At 42.3% G+C, this 20,088-nt stretch overlaps 1 protein-coding gene across 6 annotated transcripts in view; it reads left to right on the top strand.

Moving 5' to 3' along the window:
• The first annotated feature begins 798 nt into the window (after window positions 1-798).
• The window catches only part of pcdh19 (protocadherin 19), a 95,177-nt gene continuing 75,887 nt past the window's right edge, over window positions 799-20,088 (top strand). For 2 of the 6 annotated variants that reach the window (XM_014199080.3, XM_014199079.3), the window contains exons 1-2: window positions 800-4,094; window positions 9,277-9,610. In XM_014199080.3, coding sequence (XP_014054555.1) covers window positions 1,948-4,094; window positions 9,277-9,610 — 2,481 coding nt within the window. In that variant the 5' untranslated portion in view covers window positions 800-1,947. Of the gene's footprint in view, window positions 4,095-9,258; window positions 9,611-20,088 lie in introns of all 6 variants that reach the window. The other 4 variants (XM_014199078.3, XM_014199077.3, XM_014199082.3 and 1 more) reach the window with 3 other exon arrangements.

Here is a 20,088-nt window from a genome sequence, read left to right as displayed (position 1 = left end):
TGTGCGCGCGCACGTGACTGAGTGTATGTGTGAGAGAGAGGGAGATTTTGCAGCCTGCGACTACAATCACATTTGTTTCATTGTCCAGAAATAAGACATGATGTTACACAAATAATATGCAACATAACACTTGTCGTCGTTGTATTGGTAACGCACGTGTCCTCGTTTTACATGCCAAACTATACCTACCTGTTTCTCAAGAATGCTTGGTGTTACATTTCACGCATCTACAGTACAGCATTCTGAAGCAGCAAAAATAATCAGCGTTTCATAATCAAATTTGGCTCACCTTAACAAAATAGGCTACAATAAGATATAGGCTACGTCCATTATGTAAAAAAAATACTATATCAAATCATCGGGATGTCATCAGCAATCATGTGTGGATCAAGTATTATTTCGATTCATTGAAGGATTGGAATCTCTGTCCTCAGATCACAGTCGCCTTTGGGGCAAACACTGAATACCACCGGTATATCACACTTAGAAAGAAAGCATGTAAACACTCCGATTGCAGTGGAATGACGAGTAAACATACCAAGAGTTCTAACCATTAGGCTATATAGACGTAGGGTAGTTAATTAGTCCTACTACATTAACTACATGATACACATCGAGTAATAAATAAATACATGTATTTACACTACTTAACCCATTCCACAGCTGAACAAGTGTGCAGGTAGCTGGCCGAGTTTTCATTGCTGTATATTTCCCCACCAACCAGCAAATCCAACCCTCCTGTGTAACCTCTGATTGGTTGAGGGGATTGCGGGTCCTGGTCCGGAGAATTAGCGCTCAGCGCTGAGCTGTGCATTCGGCAGTGTGCAGCATTGATGCGAGCGGAGCCGGAGCGCGTGTTGGGGTGAACTAGTATCCTATTGACAACGATTGGTGCTGGATATTTTTCATGCAATTGGCTCTGCAGCATGCTTGAAACGAACTGCTTTTAATTGTGACGGCATAACATCCTTTTTTTGCCTCTATATTTTTACACTGGATTTGATATTGACCATATCTCCCCGGGACGTGTTCGGTGTATTCATGTGTGAGATTGGAGGAAATTAGTAAAAGAAAGATAAAAGACTTTGACAGAAAGAGAGTGAAACCTCTATCGGCTCGCCTGGAAATTAAAAGGTAACCGTGGTCTTCACTGACAGCATTAGGCCCGTAAGATTCTTTCTGTCAACAGCATTATTGGTCTACATTCGATGACTGGACTTTGGCTATTCACGGATTTTCTCAATGCGGATTCCTTTTTTACGTTTCCATCGGATATGTGGTGTGATATAATTGCCCATTGAAGAGGAAAAGTCAGTAAAACTTGAACAAATCATTCATATGAATTTGTGGACGTATGCGTAAAATTCAATGTGTCTAAAATTCTCCTTATGGTTGTTGAATCGGAATCATGATGCTGGGAAGAATTGAACTGGATTATTTTTAGCCAATCATTTAATCTTCAGTGAACATTATTTTTTGGGTAAACCAGTTCATTAGAATTTTCCTCCCTTTTGATTTTTTAATTCATTATTTGCATTGTTTTCCAGCCTGCATCGAAATGGTCGGTTTATTATGTCAGACGTTCCTATAGTTGTAGCTTGATATAAACAGCGCAGATGTACATGTTGTTCTGAGACCATCAGTGTTCTGAGACCATTCAGAATGTTTTCTAATATCTATCCTCAAGATCTCACGCGTTGCAGCAGATTGGAGAATGTGGTTTATCTCAGAAGAGTACAATGAGCTAGATGGACTTAAGACCATATCGATATAATCAAGTTACATATTTATCAGATAGGAGCCTTTTCTGTTATCGAAACCTATTCCAAGGATAACTTTTCGACGAGATCAGCTAACTGGTACATTTTGCCAGTTATCTCTGACATGCATAGGTGTGCGTGATCATACGAGGTCCCAATTAAATCTAAGGAAAAATCAACAGGTACAATGTACGTCAAGGAAATGGATTTTATGCAAATTCTTTGGATAGTCCTTTTATGCTGGACTGGGGCTGATTCTGTTATCAATTTGAAATACTCGATAAACGAGGAGCAGAAGGCTGGGTATATCATTGGAAACGTGACAAAGGACGCACAAACTCAAGGATTTGCCATTGCACCGCGTGCGCCGTACTTGCGGGTCATCTCGAATTCAGAGCCGCGATGGGTGGAACTCAGCCCGGCTGGACTTCTCCTCACACATCAGAAAATAGACCGGGATGTGGCTTGCCGACAGACGTCAAAGTGCACTGTCTCTCTGGAGGTGATGTCAAACTCCATGGAGATCTGTGTGATTAAAGTTGAAATTGTGGATTTGAACGATAATGCGCCCAGGTTCCCCACAAACCACATTGACATTGAAATCTCAGAGAATGCTTCCCCTGGAACCAGGTTTCCCCTAGAGGGGGCAAGCGATCCGGACTCTGGGATTTTCGGTGTGCAATCATATTCGATCACCCCGAATGAGCTCTTCGGGTTGGAGATTAAGACTAGGGGGGACGGGTCCAAGATTGCCGAACTCGTAGTGCAAAAATCGTTAGATAGGGAGACCCAGTCTCACTACTCATACGAAATCAGTGCAGAAGACGGCGGAGACCCCCCAAAGATTGGCGCAGTCCAGCTCAATATTAAAGTAATGGATTCGAATGATAATAATCCCGTTTTTGACCAGCCTGTGTATACAGTGAACGTGATGGAGAATTCTCCTATTAATACACTTGTAATTGACTTGAATGCAACGGATCCTGACGAGGGAACTAATGGTGAGGTTGTATACTCGTTTAACAGTTACGTCACCGAGAAAACTAGAGATGTATTCAAAATCGACCCTAGAACCGGTATTATCACTGTAAATGGCCCGTTGGATTATGAAGCAACCCATATTTACGAGATTGATGTCCAAGCCAAAGATTTAGGTCCAAATTCTATTCCGGCTCATTGTAAAGTCACGGTCAATGTGATGGATGCAAATGACAACCCACCTGTCATTAGTTTATTGTCGGTGAACACAGAGCTGATTGAAGTTAGTGAGAACGCGCCACGTGGATACGTTATTGCATTAGTCAGGGTCTCAGATAAGGACGCGGGCGCGAATGGCAAGGTGCAGTGTAGACTACAAGGCAACGTCCCTTTCAGGCTCCAGGAATACGAGAGCTTCTCAACCATCCTTGTCGATGGCAGGCTAGACAGAGAACAGAGGGACACGTACAATCTAACTATCCAAGCAGAGGACAGTGGCACCCCCCCTTTACGCGCCACTAAGTCGTTTGTAGTGAAAGTCACAGATGAAAATGATAACCCTCCCCACTTCCTAAAACCCCATTACCAAGAGATGGTCCTAGAAAATAACCTGCCTGGCTCATGTTTGCTGGCAGTGTCTGCTGTAGATCCCGATTTGGGCATGAATGGCACCGTTTCATACACCATCGTACCCAGTGAGATTAAACACATGGACGTAAACACATATGTCAGTATAAATCCTTCAGGACGTATTTACTCCATGAGATCATTCGACCATGAGTACACTAGGACTTTTGACTTCAAAGTTTTGGCCAGGGACCAGGGGAATCCGTCCTTATCCAGTAACGCGACGGTGCGCATTGTCGTTTTGGATGTGAATGACAATACACCTGTTATGACCACTCCACCCCTGGTAAATGGCACCGCGGAAGTATCCATTCCAAGGAACGCAGGAGTGGGTTACCTGGTGACCCAAGTCAAGGCCGACGACTATGACGAAGGGGAGAATGGAAGGCTGACCTATACCATTTCGGAGGGAGACAGGCCTTTCTTTGAGATAGACCAGGTGAATGGAGAGGTGCGGTCCACCAAGATGTTCGGGGAGCAGGTCAAGTCGACCTATGAGATCACAGTGGTGGCACGCGACCACGGGAAACCGTCGTTGTCGGCCTCTGCATACATTGTTGTCTACCTCTCACCGGACCTGAACGCCCAGGAATCTATTGGACCAGTAAACCTGTCATTGATTTTCATCATTGCCCTGGGCTCTATTGCAGCTATCCTGTTTGTCACTATGATTTTTGTGGCAGTCAAGTGCAAAAGGGATAACAAGGAGATCCGAACGTACAACTGCAGGTACTGAAAACAGCTCTTCATACGCATCTCATTACTTTGGTGTTTCAGTCAGTCATGGTTATAGCCAATGACCTATTTTCTTATTCTCATGGGCCTACATTTACGCCCTTTATTGCCCATTCAGTGGTGCGCGCGTGTGTATGTGCTGGCGATATGCGCGTCCTTGCGTGCGTGCCTCCTTGTGTGTGTTGTTCAGGCAAGTCGTGAGTGCACTTAGCTGTATTTCTAGTGCATGTTGAGGGCCCCAGATGTTAGGCGGCACTAAGGAATGCAGGTGCCCATAACTGATAAGAAAAAATGGCCAATGGACTCCTAGACCAGGCGGCGTTGCCTTACTTCTTTTTTTCAACACGCACAATTAACTAGGACTAATAATCTTGACTAGGCGAGGACAATTAGCTGAATTGTACGGCTATTGAATTTCTAGTGAATTCTATTCCCAAAGGTTTAAATGGATGTTCTAAAGAAGACAGCATGGACTACGATTCTGCAAGAATGATGACATAGTAGTGATGATAATGGTAATAATAGTGTTAATAATAATACAGAATAAAAAAAAAAAGTAATACAAATCAAGTGGGATCTACTATTATACTAAAACTACTAAGTAATGCAGCTTTGAACCATCTAGGCCTCTACTCCGTGTATGACTATGCCTCAGAAGGGAAGCACATTATTATCTTGATCCATCATAATACAAATATTTTTTTCTTCATCAATCTGTACAGCATCAGCTCTCACTTTCCTTGTGTATTACCACTTAAAATATATAAAATATATACAGTACCAGTCAAAAGTTTGGACACACCTACTCATTCAAGTGTTTTTCTTTATTTTTTACTATTTTCTACATTGTAGAAATAATAGTGAAGACATCAAAACTCTTTGCCTTGATGACAGCTTTGCACACTCTTGGCATTCTCTCAACCAGTTTCACCTGGAATGCTTTTCCAACAGTCTTGAAGGAGTTCCCACATATGCTGAACACTTGTTGACTGCTTTTCCTTCACTCTGCGGTCCAACTCATCTCAAACCATCTCAATTGGGTTAAGGTCGGGTGATTGTGGAGGCCAGGTCATCTGATGCAGCACTCCATCACTCTCCTTCTTGGTCAAATTGCCCTTACACAGCCTGAAGGTGTGTTGGGTCATTGTCCTGTTGAAAAACAAGCTGTCATCAAGGCAAAGTGTGGCTACTTTGAAGAATCTCAAATATAAAATATATTTTGATTTGTTTAACACCTTTTTGGTTACTACATGATTCCATATGTTTATTTCATAGTTTTTATGTCCTCACTAATATTCTACGATGTAGAAAATAGTCAAAATAAAGAAAAACCCTGGAATGAGTAGGTGTGTCCAAACTTTTGACTGGTACTGTGAATTTGTCAATTTAACTTGAAGCTATTATCATATTTCATATTTTACACTCAACATCATTTTTGTTGATGTGCTGCTATGTCAGGTCATTTCATACGTGTGGCAATTGGCTGACCCTGTATAAATCCTCCATAAAGTAGAGCAAATATACATCTCTCAGTAAGTCCCAGTGGATGAAGCTCTATTGACCAAAATGTTGGGTTGAGATCCATTAAACATACATGTAGCCAAAGAATGCCATTGTCTGGCAGTTATTCGTTTTTTTAAACATTGAGTTTCTTCTCCTTTATACACTTAAAGAACTACATAAGGTGTGCAGACAAATCTCTTGTTTAAAGTGTGGACCTTCACAGGCACACAGAACAGTTTATTTTCAAAACGCTATATCCACCAATTTTTCACATTTGTTTTTTCATCAGAAATGATTGCTTATGGGTACCTTCATATCTGTTTAAAATATTACTCATCTCAGATTTGTAAATCATAGATTTTAGATCTGCATGAAAATGTAAAAATAATACACTTGTGCAAAACGCTATATATCCATTGTTTAGCTGGAATAGAACGTTTGCATCCTGTATATTTGCCTCAACTACTGTAGCTATATTAAGATTAATGCACTAACTGTAAGTCACTCTGGATAAGAGCATCTGCTAAATTCCCCCCCAAAAATGTACATGTAAATGTTTTACATACAGATCTTATATTACTGAATTGATTATTTTGTTACAAAATATATTATTTACATATATTGTCACAAATGTATCATTTGTACAGTTCTTTATATAAAAAAATGCAATTTGTTACATTTGATGTGTAAAACTTAGCAGTACCACTTATTTCTCAGAGAGTGAGGCGGATATATAGTGTTTTGCAAAAAAATATGACTATTTGTTTAAAGTGATAGATTTCAAACAAATATATGTTTCTCATTCAACAACTCCATGCCATGATTAGATAGTGAACAAACACACCAATCTATTTCTTTGAAGAATCTCATTAAAGAATCTCTTTCATAAGTTCTTTAAAGAATAAACATTTATGTACCAATATTTCTGAAAATGTATATATTGCGTTCTGAAATGAAACTTTTCACATACTCATGGATAATGGTTAATATTGATCACCTATTGATTTGAAATCTAAAGCAGTCGTGTATTTGCAATATCATGTGATGGTTGGTGAGATATCCACATCAGGTTTCTCCAATCCTTATTCTTTAGAGATGTAGATTTGATGAGGGTTTCACCAGGGAGGAGAGCATCTTTACATTCAGTATTCTAAGTATGTAGTATAGCACCTAGAAGGCCTCACTTGTTAAGATACATAGCTTCTACTGAACAAAAATATAAACGCAACGTGCAACAATTGCAACAATTTTACTGAGTTAGATTTTATATAAGGAAATCAGTTAATTGAAATAAATTCATTAGGCCCGGATCTTTGGATTTCACATGACTGGGCATGGGCGCAGCATTGGGCAAAGGCCCACCTACTGGGGATAATTTGTTTTTTCTGAATTAGTTTTTCCCAACAAAAGGGCTTTATTACAGACATAAATACTCCTCCGTTTCATCAGCTGTCTGGGTTGCTGGTCTCAAACAATCCCCGAAGGTGAAGAAGCCGGATGTGGAGGTCCTGGGCTACAGTGGTTACACGTGATCTGCGGTTGTGAGGCCGGTTGGATGTACTGCCAAATTCTCTAAAACAACGTTGGAGGCGGCTTATGGTAGAGAAATGAACATTATATTCTCTGGCAATAGCTCTGGTGGACATTCCTGCAGTCAGCATGCCAATTGCGCGCTCCCTCAAAACTTGAGACATGTCTGGCATTGTGTTGTGTGATAAAACTGCACTTTTTAGAGTGGCCTTTTATTGTCCCCAGCACAAGGTGCACCTGTGCAATGATCATGCTGTTTAATCAGCTTATTTTTATACCACATCTGTCAGGTGGATGGATTATCTTGGCAAAGGAGAAATCCTCACTAACATGGATGTAAACAAATTTGTGCACAACATTTGGGACAAATAACCTTTTTGTGCGTATGGACATTTTTTGATATTTTATTTCAGCTCATGAAACATGGGACCAACACTTTACATGTTGCATTTATATTTTTGTTCAGTATAGTTTCAAAGTGACATTGTTGTCAACACAACAGACCACAGACTAATTTAACGACATAAGAATAAAAACATCTGTTTTCTGAAAACCCAATGCTCTTAGAGAACTATGCAAAAGACTCTCAACATAAGTTATGTTATTAAGACAATTTATAGGGGTTTTAGAGCATTTTAAATGATTTGAGGGCTGTCATTGTCATATTGACAAATATAGCCTAGTACATTTCTCAACATGCTTTCTCATTTGGATGTGACCCATAATGCACTATTTCTCTAATGAAAAAAACACAAGAAACCAACCAACCATTCAAACAAACAACTAAGGTAAATCAAATAATATCTGACCAACACCACCTAACCACCTAACCTTCCTCTTTAAAAATCCTGTTTTGTGGCATAAAAATCCTTTTCCTGCTGGGTACTTTAATCAATATTGATTTGCAGTGCTCCTGAGTAGTTAGCTACCACCTCAAACCTGAGCAGTAGCTTATCTGCAATTTATTGCTAATTCTCTTTGATTCTTCTGTCCATTTTCTGATTTTGGGCCCAGAAGCACTAGAGAGAACAATGACAGAACAATGCACTCTTTTTTTACCCTCAGTCTCTTCTCTCCCCTACTCAGACTCTAAAGATGGAGAGAGAGAGAGAGAGAGATAGAGAGAAAAAAATAACAGTTTCGAGATATCCTGAAAAAGAAACATTCTAAGTCTGCTATTACCATTTTCTTTGCTAGAATGAAGGCATGGAAGAGCAGACAGACCCAGACTTCATCATACATGAAAAGGAAAACCCATCCAGTAAATACTAAGGATCGGGAATCTTGCTAGGGCATTTCAGCATATGCAGCCAAGGCCTCAAGTGTTATTAGATGCAGGCTAGAAACAAGAGTAAATAACACACTATTTCCAACCAGGGCTAAAAATATACTTTTGGAGAGTGGGAGTCCATGCAAATGTTTGACACGTTAAAAACTCAGAGGAAAGGCCTGGGTCAGGAGGGATTCAAGGGTTCAGAGCACAAGCTGCTTAAAACACAGCTTCCCCTCATAAGAATTTGCAAGCCTGGATGGAGAATGGACCTGAGCATCAGCAGCATCCTTTCCATAAAGAATCTCCGGCTTTCTCATTTGGGCTGATTAGAATCAAAATGCTCTGCTCAAGTTAGGGAACAGCCACAGAGACTAGGCTCTAAATGAATTTGAATTTACAGTGCTCCTGCACTCCATATCGCCAGTGGGCCCCGCTTGATAATGAAAGAAAAAAGTGAATTAGCAGTGAGGCTTTAATATGATGCAGATTCTGGTTGGTGATCTTCAGTATCGTCTGTTGTTGTTGCCTTGTGTGCTTTTGTGGTTTGGCATGTTTGCGTTGTGTGTGCTTGTTGTTTGTGACATGTCAACTGTGCCGAGCATGCAAATAAAAACAAATGAGGGATGACGGCTCCATTGGTGGCCCGGGGAAGGCGGTCAGGCTTGGGTGGATGGGGGGGTCACTTGAGCGTGGCTCCTCTGTCTCGCTACCCCGGATGCTTACCAATGTGCTTGCCACCACCACGGCACACTTCGGTCAGCACTCTGGCATGGCTGAGCGGGCCGCCTCTGGCCGAACGGCGTGTGCCTGTGGGCGGGTACGACAGAGCACTGCTTTATTGAGTCTGTTCAGTTTCTTCTACTTGCGCAGGGTGGCGGAGTACTCGTATGGCAGCCAGAAGAAGTCGAGCAAGAAGAAGCTGAGCAAGAACGACATCCGCCTCGTGCCGCGCGACGTGGAGGAGACGGACAAGATGAACGTGGTGAGTTGCTCGTCTCTCACCTCCTCGCTCAACTACTTCGACTACCACCAGCAGAGCCTGCCGCTGGGCTGCAGGCGCTCCGAGAGCACCTTCCTCAACGTGGAGAACCAGAACTCACGCAATGCCGCGCCCAACCACGGTGGCTATCAGCAGCATCCCTTCGCCAGCGGGCAGGGTCCCCAGCAGCCTGACCTCATCATCAACGGCATGCCGCTGCCAGAGGTGAGACCACGCTTAGTTCGCTCTGATCTGATCTGTCCCTGCAGCGTGTTGCTGTTGTGCCAATCTGTGCCAATGCCCTGGGGGAGAGGGGGGACAGGGGGTGGGTGTACAGGACAGGGGAAATTGATGGTTAAGACGGGCCCAGTCGACTCTCAGTCTCAATACTCATTGTCATGACTGCGTAGTGCTTCAGCATCCAATGGGTGTATAGTTGTTGTGCGTTACAATATAGTCTTTGTAGGATGTATAGTCACTGTGGTTCATAATATAGTCTTGTAGAGAGTATAGTCACTGTGGGTTATAATATAGTCTTTGTAGGGAGTATAGTCACTGTGGGTTACAGATTCCAATGCGACTTCTGCAGTAGAGAGATAGAGACATTTTAAAATGTATGCTGATGCTCTTGCTTTTCAAGAGAGTGGAGCATGGCGTGTGTAGATTGTTGTTATTGTTGGCCAATCATAAGTCACCAAAGCGGCAATAGTCTACAGTCATAGATCCTCCATGGGTGGCAAAAGTTAGGAGATATCTAATCAGTGGAAGATGGAATTAAAATGGCGGAATTAAAAGTTAAAGGACAAGGATAGGCTACAACAACCAAGAGCCAACAGGTAGGCTGCTGCTTAATATTCTGGGTGGAGTTGTTGTTATTTGTAACTGTAGGATGAGAAGCACATCCACAGCAGCCTGAATTAGCCTAACTAGCTAACGTTATCTTAACTAGGTTCTCACGGTTTGATGCAGTCAAGACAGGTACTACGTAATCATATTGCATGATAAATAACCTAGCTATGGCAGCTGTTAGTCTACTACAGAGCGAGTCGATTTGGTTGGTTGCTGTCTCTTGTATCTCCCTCCCTCCTCCCTGTTCCCTGTGTCACTCTCTCACAGTACGGCCCCTCCCCCGCCTGCTACGGCGACACCTCTCTCTACTACGTTTAATAAAGTAGCTTAAAAAATGACTTTTCTGCTGCTTCTATCGCTCGGATCGGACCGGGTCTGGATCTGACCAGATCTGTACGGAACAGGTGTAATTGTCCTCAGGTCTGTTCGAAACGGGACTCTATATTTAACGAAGACCATTTATGTATCGGTTCGGGGTGGGAAAGCCCCAGGTTATTTTCGGAACAGGTCCAACTTTTTAGATCTGTGAAGACGTCTAAAGTGAATGAATGGTCACATTTACCGTGGATGTTCTGTCAACAGATTGAGCCACACCTTCTGGGCCAGTCATAAGCTCATATGTTCCAGAAACATAACAGATATTCTATACGGAGTCTGGTCAGACAGATACATTTCAGAGAAATAGATCAAGGCCTTTCAGAGGTTTATTTGTTTCAACTAATTATTATTAAGTAACTGGTTCCATAGCCTTTTTGTTTACTTAACTTTTCGATCCAAGTGTTACCAAACTTAGTTCCAACTTGAGAAAACATTCCGAAAAAATTCAGTAAATGTATTATGCTGTGTTTGCTCAACAAGTTGAAAACATTGTATGTTAAAAATACTGTAACTAGTTCCACAGCCTTTTTTTAGGTAAGATATCCAAATAATAATTTGTAGTTGTAACGTGGGCGCTGGGAGTCGGGAAGCAAGTTCAGGGAGTGCATAATTTAATAAACAAAGGAACAAAACAAGAAACACGAACAATACACAGACAGGAAACAGAAACAATGAAGCCTGGGGAAGAAACCAAAGGGAGTGACATATATAGGGCAGGTAATCAAGGAGGTGATGGAGTCCAGGTGAGTGTGATGACGCGCAGGTGCGCGTAACGATGGTGACAGGTGTGCGCCATAATGAGCAGCCTGGTGACCTAGAGGCCGGAGAGGGAGCACACGTGACAGTAGTTGAATGAACATATGAAGCAATTGGAGCAAACACATAATTTTTGCCTATGTTTTCTCATGTTGGTGCTAAGTTTAGGCAAACAAAAAAATATTAAGTTCAGGTAACACTTTGACAGAAAAGTTGAGTAAACAATAAAAAGGCTGTGGAAACAGTTACTTAATAATATTTAGTTGAAGTATCTTGTTGTTTTTTTTACAGAGTGCCAGACGCATTGATCCAGGTTATCAGCTCCACCACCACATGTTATTTTAGGTGGTAGCAGAAAGAATAATCATTGCTCGATGTTCGAACTGCCCAATCGTCATGCAGTGAAGGCCAAGGCTGCAGCTTTGCACTCTGCGCAGCTTGCTATTATATAGCTATAGTCACCCCACCATGAATAGGGGTTGATTGTATTGCCGTAGTGATGCAGAAGAAAGCAAAAGTCTCGCTCGAGTGGGCTATTCAAGCTGACAAAAGTGTCCACCAACCAGCTGATCTTAAGACTATAGATTTTTGCCTCTATGACGTAGTCTACTGGATTCCTGGACAATCTCTCTAGCTTGACCTACTGCTATGGCCCTCAGCTGGGTAGGGGGTTCTCACAATCCTGTTCAGCTCCAAGTAAAGCAACCCCAACCCACCCATCACATATTTGACGACTCCAAATCCTGTTTGACATTCAGCAAGAAGAAGAAAAGTCTAAAAACAAAACCAGAAACATAAGAACGATTATTGATTCATTGATTGGCGGATCCAGTTAGGATCGAGACCCAATAAGGACACTTATTGGGTCTCGCGAGGGTCAAAGAGGCCCCATTTACAGCCACAATGATTTACTGCAGACTGTCTGGGACAGATGGAGAGAGAGGGGGATGGGGAGAGGGAGAGAGAGAGGGAGAGGGGGCAGGCGGAGAGAGAGAGAGACAAAGAAAGAAAGAAAGAAAGAAAGAAAGAAAGAAAGAAAGAAAGAAAGAAAGAAAGAAAGAAAGAAAGAAAGAAAGAAAGAAAGAAAGAAAGAAAGAAAGAGAGGGAGAGGGGGCAGGGGGAGAGAGAGACAAAGAAAAAAAGAAAGAAAGAAAGAAAGAAAGAAAGAAAGAAAGAAAGAAAGAAAGAAAGAAAGAAAGAAAGAAAGGGTGTAGAGCCATCCCGTGGAACTGTGAAGTTAAGCGTTAGTAGAGGGGAACGAGTGCATGCCGCTATGCTGTGTCCAGGCCTTTATCTACCCACAGGTAGCATTCAGGTCACAACCCTCTCCATGAGCAAAACACAAGGATAGTCCAGCCGGCACAAAGGAATTCCTGAGCAGTTGTTAAACCCAGGCGTAGTAGCCTGTCTTGGCGGCTTAAGCATCCAATAAAAAAGCACCTTAGCCGCGGGATTAGGGAGGCCTTTCTTTGTTTCGGTTCATGAAAAGAGGAGAGAGGGAGAGGGAGAGGGGGAAACAAATAGGGCCGCAGATCGAATCTGATGATCTCATATGCAAAGCTTGGAGGTGTCTGATAGGGCTGAGTTAGGGGATGGCTGAATAGAAGAAAGGAGGGAGAGGGATGGAGGGAAGGAGGGAGAGTGTCTTAATGCCAGGTGTCTGGGCCCTACCGCATTTTCTCATTTTCCTAGCGCCTGTGATTGGCTTGATTAAGGCAGAGGGGCTGCTTAACATGCAAGCATCGTCGCAGCTCCGCGTTCCACATGACGTTGACAAACATCCCTTTGACTGCGGCCCCATGCATATTTCCTGTGGACTGATGGAGAGAGGAGGTGCTGATAGCTAGTCGATGGAAGAGAGGGAAGGAGGGAGAGAGAGAGAGAGCGAGAGAGAGAGCGAGAGAGAGAGAGAGAGAGAGAGAGAGAGAGAGAGAATGTTCATGTACGTGTGTGAATTCTCCCCCTCAAGCAGGCTGCAGCTATCTCCAAATATTTCTTCTCCACTCTGACATTTAGAAAAGACAGTAACTCCGTAACCACACATTGCTGTTAAATTACAAAAACTGTTGTCAAGTGCAATTACATAGCCATTTATGAAAAGTGTAAACAAACAGCGCATCTGTAAAGTTAATGAAAATACAGCTGTAGGATCTTAACTTGACTAGTATTATAGCAGAAAAAGAATCCTGCAGCAACAGGATTTGAATGTTTAGTTCATAATGTTGCTTGATCGGTAGATAGGCGATTAGCTGGCCAAAATGAGACTATAATAAAGTGCAATAATATCAATGCGTGTTAGTGCCGGTTTTGACTGAATGTATGTAAATCATAAAGCTCATCTGCGGTGCAGGAAAATTCTCTGTAACAAAATTAAGATCCTACATCTGTAGCTCTGTCACGGTGAGCAAGCCCGGGCTTGAAACCCACTTGACTCCACAAGTCCACATTTCCCCGAGGTCTAGCTAGGACACTAGAGCACTGTTGTGATTAGTGAGGCTTTTGCTTTGTCCCCAAAAACATTTGTCATCACCTTGGCCCCAGGGCGCCGTCATAATCATTTGTGAGTCAACCACTGTTTTACTGGTTTAATTTCCAACCTACTGTATGAAGCCTAGGCCGAGCCTCATGGAATTATACTATTAGGATTTGAATAAGAGGAGAATAAAGAAGAAGAATAGAAAAGAGGAGAGTAAAAGACTTCATGTATAATAATGAGGATTTGATTTTAGGAGATTCATTATTGTTATTGGATTTGGCTTGTTGGTGTAGATGGGTCTCATCAACACCCAGTACAAGTATCAGGTCTGCTACAGTGGTTGTAGTATTCTACTTCAGATAGAGAGAGCTTTTTAGTAGTACTTCACTGACCGGGTATTTACTGAGAAAGAACATGGTCAAATGGTAGTTAGGCAGGAAGCATCTATGTACAGTATTACTTGTTTGTTTTCAGGGATTCACAAAAAAATAACCACTGGGCACCATTGGTACCAGGTAATCACCAACAGTAATGAATTGCACCCATTGTTACCCCAGAATTTACAATAAAACACCAGATAAATACCAGTGGAAAGAGTAGCATAAAATGAACTGCCATCAGCTGTTCCAGCAAGGAGACACAGGCAGACTACACATAGCAGCAGACTGATGCATAGTATACAGTAGTTGGCCAAGAAAACAGTGGCAACGCTTCCCCAAAGGCTTTCTACCTGCAATTGCATTGTGTGTACAGTATTCCCTCTCCCGAGACACATGCAGCTCCAATAGACATCCCAGAGGAACCCCTGTCCATTGTTGAGAAGCAGCAGCAGCAGCTGAGAGATGTTTGGTTGACCTGCCTGTGGTTGTGGTTGCAGATGAAAAGACTAGAAGTCACTGGAGAATAGAGCCTTCTTCCATGGCTTAATTATATCAGATCAGTTGGTGGAGAGAGACAATTAGACAGTAAGCAATGGCCTTTGGCTATAATGTGTTTTTGAATTGGTAATGTGTATTACTATGACTTGATTTTTCCTCCACCTGTGTTTCCAGAAAATGAATACAGCAGAAAGAAAATAACTTATCTTGGGTATTGATTCAGTTTATGCTTATCCTTATGCGGGAAAGAGATTGAATTTTATAAAATTGTTATTGGGTTTCATTATGGTGTTCAATGAAATGACCAAAATAAAATCTAGAATCGGCTTCCTATATCGCAACAAAGCATCCTTCACTCATGCTGCCAAACATACCCTCGTAAAACTGACCATCCTACCAATCCTCGACTTCGGCGATGTCATCTATAAAATAGCCTCCAACACTCTACTCAACAAATTGGATGCAGTCTATCACAGTGCCATCCGTTTTGTCACCAAAGCCCCATACACTACCCACCACTGGGACCTGTACGCTCTCCTTGGTTGGCCCTCGCTTCATACTCGTTGCCAAACCCACTGGCTACAGGTTATCTACAAGTCTCTGCTAGGTAAAGCCCCGCCTTGTCTCAGCTCACTGGTCACCATAGCAGCACCCACTCGTAGCACGCGCTCCAGCAGGTATATCTCACTGGTCACCCCCAAAGCCAATTCCTCCTTTAGTCTCCTTTCCTTCCAGTTCTCTGCTGCCAATGACTGGAACAAACTGCAAAAATCACTGAAGCTGGAGACTCATATCTCCCTCACTAACTTTAAGCACCAGCTGTCAGAGCAGCTCACAGATCACTGCACCTGTACATAGCCCATCTATCTACCTTATCCCCTTACTGTATTTATTTATTTATTTATCTTGCTCCTTTACACCCCAGTATCTCTACTTGCACATTCATCTTCTGCACATCTACCATTCCAGTGTTTAATTGCTATATTGTAATTACTTCGCCACCATGGCCTATTTATTGCCTTAACTCCTTTATCTTTCCTCATTTGCACTCACTGTATATAGACTTTTTGTTTTCTTTTTTTCTACTGTATTATTGACTGTATGTTTTGTTTATTCCATGTGTAACTCTGTGTTGTTTTATGTGTCAAATTGCTATGCTTATCTTGGCCAGGTCGCAGTTGCAAATGAGAACTTGTTCTCAACTAGCCTACCTGGTTAAATAAAGGTGAAATAAAAAAAAATGTAATAAAAAAATGAAAAAAGGGAGGCAGTCTTTTAACTCTAGTGTTAGACTTTCTGTGGAGAAACTGTAAGAAGACCATTATTCTTGAGTTCTATCATTTTTATCAAATTTAGTCAAATGAAATCAAATGTTATAGGTCACATACACATGGTTAGCAGATGTTATTGCGAGTGTAGCGAAATGCTTGTGCTTCTAGTTCCGACAGTGCAATAATATCTAACAAGTAATCAAACAATTCCCCAACAACTACCTAATACACACAAATCTAAAGTGGTGAATGAGAATATGTACATATAAATACATGGATGAGCGATGGCCCGAGCGACATAGGCAAGGTGCAGTAGATGGTATAAAATACTGTATATACATATGATATGTAAGATATGTAAACATTATTAAAGTGGCATTGTTTAAAGTGACTAGTGATCCATTTATTAAAGTGACCAGTGATTGGGTCTCAATGTAGGCAGCAGCCTCTCTGAGTTAGTGATTGCTGTTTAGCAGTCTGATGGCCATGAGATAGAAGCTGATTTTCAATCTCTCGGTCGCAGCTTTGCTGCACCTGTACTGCACCTGTACTGACCTTGCCTTCTGGATGGTACAGTAGCGGTGTGAACAGACAGTGGCTCAGGTGGTTGTTGTCCTTGATGATTTTTTGGGCCTTCCTGTGACAACGGGTGTTGTAGGTGTCATGGAGGGCAGGTAGTTTGGCTGTGATACAGCCCGACAGGATGCTCTCGATTGAGTTTGTCAGGGATTTGGGTGACAAGACAAATTTCTTCAGCCTCCTGAGGTTGAAGAGGCGCTGTTGTGTTTACTTGATAGCTACCTACACAAATAGCTAGCTAGAACAAAGTGTTAATAAGATTAAAATTCATTAAAAAGATTTAAGAGCAATACAACTCTTGCTCAAAGGCTTCGTGTCGTGTTGAACGTTGTTCAGACGTTGGCTCGACTTTCTCACAGCTTTTTGTTTTCTACACAAACATCTAGCTACCGTATGGCATACTGTCTGTACGGTTCCGTGCAAGACCAGCAGTAGCAGTTACACAGACTCAGACTTTGTGAGAAAGACAGAGAGAAGACAGGTGAGTAGAAATGCACGCTGTCTGGGCGCTGTTGCGCCTTCTTCACCACCATGTCTTCCTTGTTATTGGGCCGCGACGGTTGCACTGTACTTTCCTCAAAGCGAGCAAAGTAGATGTTTAGTTTGTCTGGAAGCGTGATGTCGGTGTCCGTGACGTGGCCTGGTTTTCTTTTTATAGCCCGTGATTTCCTGTAGACCCTGCCACATACGTCTCGTGTCTGAGCCGTTGAATTGCGACTCCACTTTGACCCTGTACCGGCATTTCACTTGTTTGATTGCCTTTCGGAGTGAATAACTACACTGTTTATATTCAGCCATATTCCCAGACGTTTTTTCATGGTTAAATGCGGTGGTTCGTGCTTTCAGTTTTGCGTGAATGCCGCCATCCATCCACGGTTTCTGGTTAGGGTAGGTTTTAATAGTCACAGTTGGTACAACATCTCCAATGCACTTCCTTATAAACTCACTCACCAAGTTAGTGTATAGATCGATGTTGTTCTCTGAGGCTGACCAGAACATATCCCAGTCCGCGTGATCAAAACAATCTTGAAGCGTGGATTCTCATTGTTCAGACCAGCATTGAATGGTTCTAGTCACTGGTGCATCCTTTTTGAGTTTCTGCCTATAAGATGGTAGGAGCAAGAAGGCATCGTGGTCGGATTTGCCGAAGGGAGGGAGGGGAGGGCTTTGTATCCATCACGGAAGTTAGAGTAGCAGTGATCAAGTGTATTACTCCCTTCGTAGTGCAATCAATATGCTGATAGAATTTAGGTAGCCTTGTTCTCAAATTTGCTTTGTTAAAATCCCCAGCTACAATAAATGCAGCCTCAGGATATATGGTTTCCAGTTTACATAGAGTCCAATAAAGTTCCTTGAGGGCCGTCTTGGTGTCTGCTTGAGGGGGAATGCACATAGCTGTGACGATAACTGACGAGAATTTTCTTGGTAGGTAATATGGCCGGCATTTGATTGTAAGGAATTCTAGATGTGAGCAGAAGACTTGAGTTCCTGTATGTTGTTATGATTACACCATGAGTCGTTAATCATGAAGCATACACCCCCGCCCTCCCTCTTCCCAGAGAGGTGTTTATCTCGGTCGGTGCGATGAATGGAGAAGCCCGATGGCTGAACCAATTTGGACAACATATCCCGAGAGAGCTACAATCTCTGATGTCTCTCTGGAAGGCAACTCTTGCTCAAATTTCGTCTAACTTGTTGTCAAGAGACTGGACATTGGCGAATAGTATACTCGGGAGCGGTGGGCGATGTGCACGTCTACGGAGCCTGACCAGGAGGCCGCTAAGGCTGCCCCTTCTGCGGCGTCTGGGATTAGATCCATTGTCCTGAGTGGTGGTCCAAACAGAGGATCCGCTTCGGGAAAGTCGTATTCCTGGTCGTAATTTTGGTAAGTTGATGTCGTTCTTATATCCAATTGTTCTTCCTGGCTGTATGTAATAAGACATAAGATGTCCTGGGGTAACAATGTAAGAAATAATACATAAAAACGGACTCGAAGCGAGGCAACCATCTCTGTCGGCGCCATCTTGTCCAATTAGTTCAGAGCTACATTGAACAAATTGATGCTAATTGAGTGCTAATTGAGGTAAATCCGCTTCCAGATGCTTCCATTCTGTTACTTGTTAGAGGACCACATAAGTAGCTATTGTATGCATAATGTATAGCATATGCAGTACAGTTCAAATTCTGGCTTTTTGTTGTTGGGCACAACAAAAGGCATTTCTGTGTCTGTGTCTTGAATTTGTTCCTCTCACAGTCAAGGATCTCCATGCTGTAAACAAAACCAAGGTAGCTAGCTACAGCAATATGCTAATCGCTAACTGTTTTGTGAGAAAGCTAGAAATAGTCTACATTTTAATATTGTTTCAAGAGAGGCGATAGGGAGTGGTACTGGGTTCCATATTCCACATGCCTACACATCATCCTGCCCCCACGCAATCTCTTTCACATCAGGACAATATGCACAGAACACATTCAAACTTGTCATATTGAGAATGCAAAGTAGATGTCATGCTGTCAACACATAGTACACATCAGCTGTGCCTGCCAATCACCTTCCATCTTCTATCCCCCCTCTTCCTGTCTTCTAATGTGCTGTCATCCTGTGTCCCTGAAACATATAGGGTGTATCCTAAATGGCACCCTATTCCCTATATACATATGTGGGATCTTAATTTGATCACCCTGTTGTTGCAGGAAATTTGCTGCACACCAGCAAATGCTAACTTTTAGTGTACTCATTTTTTTTTTTTTTTACGTTTTTAATCTAAAAATGTATCAACCCCTACAAAATGTCCAGTAATTATAATGCACACAATAATTCACTTTTCCTGTCGCTACAGGATTATTTTCCTGCTGTGAGAAACTGGTCAAATTAGGATCCTATATCTGGAGTACACTACTTTTGACCAGAGGCCTATGGGTTCTAGTCAGAAGTAGTGCACTATAAAGGGAATAGGGTAGGGTGCCATTTGGGACACAGCCAAAGACTGCAGCTTTGCCATATAAAATATAATTACATTCCCGAAGAGAACAATAGAGGAATTCCAAGCACATTGCCTTGCCTCTTACTAGAGTGTTGGGTCTGGTTTGAGTGGCACAACACAAACTCAAGCTGCTCCACGTTTAGTCTCTGATCTTCCATTGTAATCTGACTATCTAACCCCTCCCTCCCTCCATCTCACTTTCCTTTTTCTGAGAAAAACTTCTGTCTCTTCTAATCTGGTCACCTTCCTCTTTAAGCCACTAACCAATACATGTGACAACACATACAGTATGACGGGCTAATATGTTGCGAATTACAGAATTTGATATTTTCGAAGATTCCCATCGAGGCACCCGACTAGGGCTTTTGTATTTCTCAGAATTTCATCAACCTAATCGAATTAATCATCTCTGCATCCCGTACACAATAAAGTAAAGGTCACAGCATGCTGTCTCGGCAAGGGGCTTTGTGCTGAGAAGAAGATTCAGTCAGGCTCCAGGAGAAAGCTCTGATGAGGCATTTAAACACGTTCA

Source organism: Salmo salar, chromosome 05 (assembly GCF_965601325.2).
Source record: "Salmo salar chromosome 05, fSalSal1, whole genome shotgun sequence".
Taxonomy (NCBI): Eukaryota; Metazoa; Chordata; class Actinopteri; order Salmoniformes; family Salmonidae; genus Salmo; species Salmo salar.
This window is presented reverse-complemented; position numbering and strand designations above follow the sequence as displayed.